This window comes from Nycticebus coucang, chromosome 18, assembly GCF_027406575.1.
Source record: "Nycticebus coucang isolate mNycCou1 chromosome 18, mNycCou1.pri, whole genome shotgun sequence".
Classification (NCBI taxonomy): Eukaryota; Metazoa; Chordata; class Mammalia; order Primates; family Lorisidae; genus Nycticebus; species Nycticebus coucang.
In genome coordinates, this window is record NC_069797.1 from 38,750,056 (window position 1) to 38,759,763 (window position 9,708).

The 9,708-nt window shown below is 42.6% G+C and overlaps 1 protein-coding gene across 1 annotated transcript; it reads right to left on the reverse strand.

The window, feature by feature from the left end:
- Positions 1 to 4,618: 4,618 nt before the first annotated feature.
- On the reverse strand, positions 4,619 to 6,673 carry LOC128570247 (C-C motif chemokine 3-like). Its single transcript, XM_053569197.1, has 3 exons — positions 6,350 to 6,673; positions 5,534 to 5,645; positions 4,619 to 5,117 (listed from the first exon to the last, which is right to left on the reverse strand). The coding sequence occupies exons 1-3, from the start codon at positions 6,423 to 6,425 to the stop codon at positions 5,027 to 5,029; spliced, it is 279 nt and encodes a 92-aa protein (XP_053425172.1). The 5' UTR covers positions 6,426 to 6,673; the 3' UTR covers positions 4,619 to 5,026.
- Positions 6,674 to 9,708: the final 3,035 nt, after the last annotated feature.

The window sequence follows — 9,708 nt, forward strand, 5'->3', positions numbered from 1 at the left end:
ATTTGATTTTGAACTTGAAAAAATAAAATAAAATAAAATAGTTGGCCTGGTGTGGTGGCTCACGCCTGTAATCCTAGCAAGCTGGGAGGCTGAGACAGGTGGATTGCTGAGCTCAGGAGTTCAAGACCAGCCTGAGAAAAGGGAGACCCCTATCTCTATTAAAAATAGAAAAACTAGCCGAGCGTCCTGGTGGATGCCTGTAGTCTCAGCTACTTGGGAGGCTGAGGCAGGAGGATCCTTCAAGCCCAAGAGTTTGAGGTTGCTGTGAGCTCTGATGCCATGGCACTTACCCAGGGTGACAGAATGAGACTCTGTCTCTAAAATAAAAAAAAAATAAAATATTGAGGAAGGTGGAAGACTAGGTTTCTAATCTAGAGAGCAAACGTGAGGATATGTTCATCACATGCAAAGCATTAGTGCCCTTTATGTATCACGAAAGAAAAACTCAACAGGAAAAAGACACATACATTATAGTGCAAATGTATTTCCTGACTAGCGTCTATTCTACATCCTTCCTGATACCAGAAACCCATCTCCTTTAGAAAGCCACCTTTCTCCTCAATCTCAGAATTAAAGTTTATGTAAAAAAATTATCCAACTCTTAGATCCAAGCCTTGAGCAAATCAATGAAACCCATCCTTATAACTACAGCTATTGGTTAGGAACTGGGTTCTAAATCAGTCAAATCTGAAAGAACATGGTGATTCCCCACCTCCTGCACCCCCCACTGGGGACCCAGACACATTCTTCTCTGTAGGACATGAACAAGGATCCAAGTAACATGAGCAGGTACTGGCAGCCACCCTGGACCTCTCAGATGGAAAGGAGGTTCAGAAAGAGAAGCAAACAGGGCCTGTGGGATACCACAGGGAGGCTGCCTGCAGCAGCCTGGAGCCAGAGCCCTCTCAGCAATTGGAAGCCACCTGGTGCATTTATTCAAGCCTCTTTGAGTTAGGCTTATTTTCCTCCATGAAACTACCAGCATCCTGAGACACACAGAGATTGGCTGAACTAAAGAAGCAGGAGGTCATTTGGTGAGGACCTTTTTACCTGGAAGTCGTTTTTAAACTTGGTTGTGCCTCTGAGCTTAGGCAGGTGGATAGCTTGAGCTCAGGAGTGCAAGATCAGCCTGCATAACAGCTATACTCCGTCTCTACTAAAAGTAGAAAAAACTAGCCAGGCACTGTGGCAGGCTCCTATAGTCCCAACGACTTGGGAGGTTGAAACAAGAGAATCGCTTGAGCCCAAGAGTTGGAGGTTGCTGTGAGCTAGAATGCCATGGCACTCTACCCCAGGTGAGAATGAAACTTGGTTAAAAAAAAAAAAGAAAAAGAAAAATCTTGGGTGTGCACTAGAGTTATTCAGAGGCTGGGTACAGATTTCTGGGCCCCGCTGCCTGCAAGAAGGGAGAGGAGCTTAGACTTTGCATCTCTAGCATGTTCCTAGGCCACGCTCACAGCGCCGTCTGTGCACTGCCCGTTGAGAACCACTATTACGAGGTGTTGCAGCTGCTGGTTAACTGTGGTCTGTCGTATTTTTAGCACCAAGGCCCTGTGCCAGCTACTAAGGCTACGGCATTAGGGAATTTGATAGGAAAGATTCTGAAAATTGTAATTCAGTAGCTACTTCTTGGTAAAGTCCTTAAGAAAGACCTTTAAAATGGGCTCATCTGAAATCAGAAAAGGAAAAAAATTCAGCTTTGTTGAAAAAGGCCTTTCCAGCCTGCTGTTGTAGAACCCAATAATCTGGAGTCCCAAAGGGCTATAAATGCAGGTTTTTCTATACTGAGATAAAGTGAGTGTGAGCAGAGATGGGGAGAGGAGACACCAGCATAGCCCTAACTCCCCTTCCTTACCCTTTCCTGTGTGGCTTTGGGCCAAAGGGCAAACATTTATCACCTCCACATGTGGCCCTGTACCTACATAGGGCCCAGATTTAAGCAGGAGTCTCTCACCATGGCCTGGGAGGTAGGAATGACTACAGTGCAAGGACCATGGTAGGATGTGTGTGGTCCCAACCCCAGTAAAAAATGCAAAATGTATGACCAGGCAACCTCTCTCCTTGTTACCTAGCCCAGGGAATTGATCAGAAGCAAATAGGAAGAAGCCTACTCCCATTAGAAGGGTGTCACATCACTAAAGAAACCACAAGACTGGCCCCAAACGGGCGTTGATTGCTCAATACCTAAGTCAACCCCGGGCTAATTTACACAGACAGGAAGCCAGCAGCCAGAAAGTAGATCCTCCCCAGTGCACATCTCAGATGTGCCCAGGAAGGACATTCCCCCAGGGAGGAGAGTTAGTGACTGCCAGAGAGGCTGATCAAGGATCTCAGTGAGTCTCAGACCCTGAAACGCCCCAGGAACTGGTGTAATCCCCATTCTCCCTTTTTCCTAACAGAGGTCTGTGTTTAATGTACTCTGTTCATGCTTGCATTTAGGAAATATTGGGCATGGTTTAACTTCTTATTTAGCTTTGGGTTCTGGACTTTGAGGAACAGTTCAGTGCATACAGGTAAATTTTGTATGGCCCAAGGTTTCTTTTCTGAAAGCCTATAAAGAAGAAATGATGCCACCTTCACTGCTTCTTTGGGGACAAAGGCTGCTCTTCCCTCTCTCCTGGTAGTACCCTTATACTTAGAATGGGTGTGGGTAATAATGTAGGGAGAATGGGGCCCTCGTAATGGAAGGAGGTTGTCAAATGCTGTATAGGAGAAGGTGTGAGTGTGCGTGCGTGTGCGTGAGAGAGAGAGTGAGAGAGAGAGAACCAGAGACAGAGAGAAGAGAGATGAAGGCCTTGGTCTAGAGGACTGGTTTATTGCTTTATCCTTATGCTCATGACATCAAAACTCTATAAACCAGGGTGAGCTACATCCTCTCCGTGTCAACTCAGAGTCCCCACCAGAAAGTGGTTCCAACAGACGGAATATCACCCGTCAAAGGATAGGGTAAGACGAGACCACAGAGATAAGCAAGATAAGTTCACTGAAAAATAAATCACATTTTTTAAAGTGCAGAAAACAAAAAGGAAAAATGCCTATCCCTAAAAATATAAAATCTCTTTTCCTCTAAGAAACTATAGTTAGCTATTTGTGTATCTTTCCAAATACCTACTTATGTAAATACATAGATAGCTTTTTAAAAGAAAAGCAAAATAATATTCTATACAGATAGGTCTATGGCACATATATAGAATATACATGCGAATATGAATGTAAATAGGGATACCTTTAGCATGTAATGTTACAGACACTTTTCATGGACATAGATGTGTGTTATCCTTTTTTACTGATTGCAGACTATTTTATTGATAGGCATCTTAATCTTTTACTAATTTAATCCCTGACCGATGGCTGTTTCCACTTGTTTGCTCTTTAACAATCATGCTACAAAGAATATCCTTATGTCTACATATTCCTGTATCCTGGCAGTATTTCTATAAAATAGAATCCTAGAAACGGGATCAGGTCCAGTGGAATTTAGATCAAATAGCATGTGGATTTTTATAGTTGTTAAACAGGGGTGTTCACGCTTTAAAGAGTCTGAGCACCACAATTCTGTACAATTTTGGACCCCCAAATTAGATTATCTTAAAACAAGGAAATCATCATGGCTCATAAAAATTGATCCCTATTTGATTTTCACACAAGTCTTGTGAATTTCTCTTTCTTCAGCAGAAAGGACCCTAGCTCTGTGTACGTTTCTTGTACTTATAACTGAAGCAGTCCACCTATTAAATAACTTACCTTTTAGATTCTATAAATAGAATCCTGCTCCACATAGAGGCTGGCTGTTGTCTTTTCCATCTCTAACATTGGCCATTTATTTTGTGAGATGTGGAGTCTAGAGAAATAATGTACAAAGCACGTGTTACCACATACAGACATGCACCACGTTTAGGAAAGAATGGTGAGTCCTACTGACTAACTCTGTGGCTCTCCATCACCATGGGGCTGTGGAAGCCCTGCTGAGCTTGGTAAAAACATCCATCCCCAGGTCCAGACGTAAAGATTCTGATGTGAATGGTGGAAACAACCATTGCTTATGATTTGAGTGTAAGTGGATCATGTTTTGGGAAATAATTTGGTTGGTGGTTAAGAGTATAGTCTGTAGTATAATAAAAATCTAGTTTGGGAACTCAACTGGACCATTTAATCTGCTGTTGATCTTGGCCAAGTAGCTTAACCTTTCTGAACCCTGGATTACTTTTCTGTCAAATGGGGGTTATTTATAGAGCCTAAGCTGCACTGTTGCAGTGTAGGATTAAATGGACAACGCATAAAAAGCTGTCAGCCTAGAGTGCTCAAAAATGTTAACAATTGTTATTAAGAAAGTTTAATGTATCATAAATATGCACAAATACTGTGCTTAATGGTATTCATTCAAGTACTGAATTTTCCTAGAGCCTGTATGTTATGATTTGATTTATAAAATATTTATAATTTCAATGCTCCAGAACTGTGCCTCCAGCGTAAGGAGATGTGACTGTGGTACTCCCTTCCATCTCTCTCAATTTCCCTCCATTTCACATCTTCCTATTAGCTGTTTATTCCTCTCAACCCGTGATTCTAATTCTCCAAAAAGAAAACCAAACTCAATGGGGGGTTACTTTTTAAAAGAGCATCTTTATTATTTCCCTGGGCTAAACACAGTGCTGAACAAAAGCATCCAATACATTCTTGTCAGTCTGGTGGCTTCAGTGCCATGTCTGCCTAGAACAAGTTGATGGCCCTTCAATTGTCACCAACCACAGTGTGAGCCCAGGGGGAGGGGATGGGTGGCAAAGAAGGGATCTCTTGGACTAAGAAAACAGTCACAAATACAGTGTGATATCAAAAATAAATTATAAAAATTAAATAATATAAATAAATTAAAATTTAAATTAAGAAGAGTCCTGGAGTATGACTGTTTGGCAACAGCCAGCCCATAGGAGAGGTAGCTGTGGAGGTTGCAGGCACGTTTCCAATGCTTGGGCTCCTGTTCCCAGGCCCACCAAGGTCACTGGGTTCCTTGCTGCTCCCAGGCCACTCAGGCATTCAGCTCCAGGTCACTGATATATTCCTGGACCCAGGCCTCAGTGGGGTTGGCGCAGATCTGCCGGTTTCTCTTAGTCAGGAAGCTGTGGGAAAAGGTAGAAGGATCAAACACGGAGGAAACCAGCAGGGGAGTCCTAAGGCCACTGTAGCCCCTTCATCCCACTCTGTCCTGGGCAGCTCATGCCCTGCCCACTTTCCCAGGAATCCTCTGTCTGTTACAGTCTAAAGAAAATCCCTCAATGACTCAGGGAGGCCCTCAGAGGATGCTACTGCATTCTTCTTCCCATCCCTTCCCTCCGGGCTGCGAGCACTCCCTAAATCTGTAACATCCTCTCGCCATCCCCAGGTCAAGTCACACCTGGGAGACCTGGGTCCCATCAGGCTTTCCAGGATGGCTCTTCTGGCTTACGTGTGCCCTTGGGCTATTCTGGCCTGTCTTGAGCCCCCAGCCTAGACCCTCCCCAGCTTCCCTGAATGGGGCAAGAAGACTGGCACTTACATGACACCTGGCTTGGGGCACTGGCTGCTGGTCTCAAAATAGTCAACTACGAATTTGCGTGGAATCTGCCGGCCATAGGAGAAGCAGCAGGCTGACGGGGTGTCAGCACCATCTGTGGAGGAAGGGACAGAATGAGCTTGAGTCATAGTTCAGAAGGAAAGGCAAGCCAGATTCTTAGCCCTGAAGGGGTGAAGAAGACAGCCTTGCTCAAGTTGGGCTGGGAGACCAAGCTCTAGGACATTTTCCCCCAGAAGCGTCCCTGTCTCTGTCTTTGCTTCTGTCTATAGTCTTCTTTCCTTTGACTCTTCATAGTGGACTCTCTCTGTGTGTGACCCAGGTATCTGAAAAGACAGTTCTCCTTTCTGATCTCTCTTTGGGAAATTTTATCTGATTCAAGAAATCATACCCTAGCAAAAGAGAATTGCTAAATATTTCTCATACGACATCCAAGGGACAGAGCTCCTGGGAGACCTGGGGTGAGCAGGTGTATGAATGACACCACTAGGAAGCAATCAGACCTGGATTCTGCCTTTTGCTAACCCACTTGTTTAGAACATTGTGTTCTATCTGTACAAAGGACTATCACTCCCCTCCACCTGCCTGGACTCTCAGACCTGGGGACAGGAGAGCTAAGACCCCTTAGAGAGATGAACAGAGATAAAAATAGAAGTCTTGAAGAGAAAGACCCAGATGTCTTATAGTCCTTTCAGAACTTCTCTATTTTATCCTGGGAGGCTCTCCGGCTATAAGAAAGGATGGATGTGGTCCAATCCTGGTGAGAGAGTGGGGACACCCAAAGTAACAACATAGACTCACATGGTGCAGCGAAGACCTGGTTGCAGAGAGCCATGGTGCAAAGGAGGATGGCAGCAGCAGCCACGGGGACCTTCATGATTCTGAGCAGAGGATGGAATGTGAGCTTGAGTGTCAGCAAAGCCAAGAGAGTCCTGGGCACTATCTTGCTGCCTGTGTCCTCTGGAGTCTGAAGCCATCTCCCCTTCTCTTTATAGGCAGCTGTGGCAGATGGGGAAATGGAATCCGGGGGTGAGGAGGGAAATTTTTAAGCATAGTGTTGTTGTCATGCTGACTGTTGCACAATTCAGGGTCTCTGGTGACCACAGGGGCTCAGGATATCCAAGAATAGCATCTCTCAGTTATAAGTCTCAGCTCAACTCATGACTTGTTTCAGCTATTTGGAGGGAAATAGCTTTTCTTGTGAGTGTGAGGAAAGGGGTGTGTGTCAACCCAGGGCTATTCTTAGCTGGTCTCTTCTCATAAGAACTGATCTATGCATGTACTCTCGTTCCTCCCTTTTAGCATAGAGCTAAAACTCTATGCTTCCCAAGGCACTCTAACCACACAGACAGGGTAGACATGCTGATGTTGTGGAAGGCAGCACCCCCCTCCTTCCTGGATGTAAGGGACTGAATTAAGGAATTCCCAGCTAGAGGGAAGAAAGTGCGAAGTCACATTTCAGTCATTTGTCTATTCATCAAACAGTCATAGAGTGACTAGGGTACTGGGTTAATCACTAGTGATTCTTTATAGGTGGGTGTCAATATGTCAGGAGCCTAAAAATAATTTTAGCCATTAAAACCTAGAAAAAAGCATTTCTAGGAAAGAGTTCTGTAGAAACAATCCAAATATGGAGGCATCTTTAAACATAAAGATATCTCACCCAATATCATTTATAACTCTTAAATAAGCAAACGTAAAATAAAATACCTAGGAATAAACTTAACCAAAGAAGTGAAATATCTCTGCAATGAAAACCATTAATAAAACATTAATAAAATAAACATTAACAAAACATTAATAAAATAAATTGAAGAAGACACACACATAAATGGAGAAATATTTCATGTTCATGGACTCAAAGAATCAATATAATTAAAATGTCCATACTACCCAAAGCAATCTATAGATTCAATGCAATCTCTATCAAAATGCCAATAACATTCTTCACAGAAACAAAAGAAAATCCTAAAGTTTATATGGGACCACAGAAGGCCCAGATTAGACAAAGCCATCCTGAGCAAAAAGAACAAAGTTGGAGGAATCACATTACCTGACTTCAAATTATACTACAAAGTTATAGTAACCAAAACAGCACTCACATAAAAACAGACACATAGACTAATGGGTTAGGATAGAGAACCCAGAAATAAATTCATGCATTTACAGTCAACTCATTTTTGAAAAAGGTGCCAAGAATACTCATTGGAGGAAAGACAATCTCCTCGATAAATGATATTGGAAAAACTGGATATCTGTATGCAGAGGAATGAAACTAGACCCTTATCTTTTGCCATCTACAGAAGTTAAATAAAAATGAATTAAGGATTGAAATATGATACTTGAAACTAAAACTACTAGAAGGAAACATTGGGAAAACACTCCTGGACATTGGCTTGGGCAAAGATTTCTTGAGAGAGACCTCTAAAGCACAGGTAACCAAAGCAAAAATGGGCAAATAGGATTATATCAATCTAAAAAGCTCTGTACCTCAAAGGAAATAATCAACAAAGAGAAGAGACAATTCACAGAATGGGAAAAATATTTGAAAACTATCCATCTGACAAAGAATTAATAACCAAAATATATAAGGAGCTCAAACAACTCAATAGCAAAAGAAACAAATAATCTGATTTAAAAATGGGCAAAAGATCTGAACAAACATTTCTCACAAGAAGACATACAAATGGGCAACAAGTATATAAAAAATTGCTCAGCACCACTAGTCATTGGAGAAATGCAAATGAAAACTACAATGAGATATTACCTCATCCCTGTTAAACTGGTTTTTGTCAAAAAGACGGGCAATAACGGATGCTGGCAAGGATGTGAAGAAAGGGGAACACTTGCACATTATTGATGGGAATGTAAATTAGTACAACCACTATGGAGAATAGTTCGGAGGTTCCTCAAAAAACAAAAAACAGAACTACTATATGATCTAGAAATCCCACTGCTGGTATATATCTGAAAGAAAGGAAATAGTATGTTGAAAAGATACCTGCTGGGCGGCGCCTGTGGCTCAGTGAGTAGGGCGCTGGTCCCATATGCCGGAGGTGGCAAGGTTCAAAGCCAGCCCCGGCCAAAAACCACAAAAAAAAAAAAAAAAAAGAAAAGATACCTGCACTTCCACGATTCTTACAGCATTATTCACAATAGCTGAAATTTGGAATCAACCTAAGTGTCCATCAATGAATAAATGGATGAAGAAAACATGGTGTATATACAAAATGGAATATTATTCAGCCATAAAAAGAATGAAATCCTGTCTTTTGCAACAACATGGATGAAAGTGGAGGATATAAATGAGAAAAGTCAGGTACAGAAAGACAAATAGGACATTTTCACTCACATGTGGGGACCTAAGAAAAAATTGAACTCGAGGAGATAGAGAGTAGAATGATGGTTATTAGAGGCTTGAAAGGGTAGTGGGAGGGAGGGGCTGGTAATGTTTACCAAAATATAGTTAAAGAAAAGGAATAAGTTTAGTAATTGGTAGCATAATGAGGTGACTTATAGTTAACAACAATTTCTTTTTTGAGAAAGAGTCTCAAGCTGTCATCCTTGGCAGAGTACTATGGCATCACAGCTCACAGCAACCTCAAACTCTTGGGTTTAAGTGATTCTCTTGCCTCAGCCTCCCAAGTAGCTAGGACTACAGGCACCTGCCACATTGCCCAGCTATTTTTTGTTGCAGTTGTCATTGTTGTTTGGCAGGCCCTGGCTGGATTCAAACCCGCCAGCTCCGATGTATGTGGCTGGTGCCCTAGCAGCTGAGCTATGGGCACTGAGCCAACAATTTATTGTGTATTTTAAGATAACTATAGTGGAATCAGAATGTTCCCAACACAAAGAAATGGTAAATGCTTGAGGTGATGGATACTCCAACTGCCCTGATTTCATCATTATATACCATATGCCCGTATCAAAACATCACATGTTCCCTATAAATATGTATAACTGTTATGTATTTATAATAATTGAAAATAAAAAATTATAGTATCAGGCCCTACCTGCAGCCCCAGCCGGGGACTCTCTCCTCTCCCAGGATCCCCTGAGGTTCCCACCCCTCTCACACTGCCAGGGACTCAGCTGGCCCAGTGCAAGTGTCTGTCTGGGGCCCTGGCTTGGCCCCCAGGTTGGAGGAGCCCAGAGTTGAC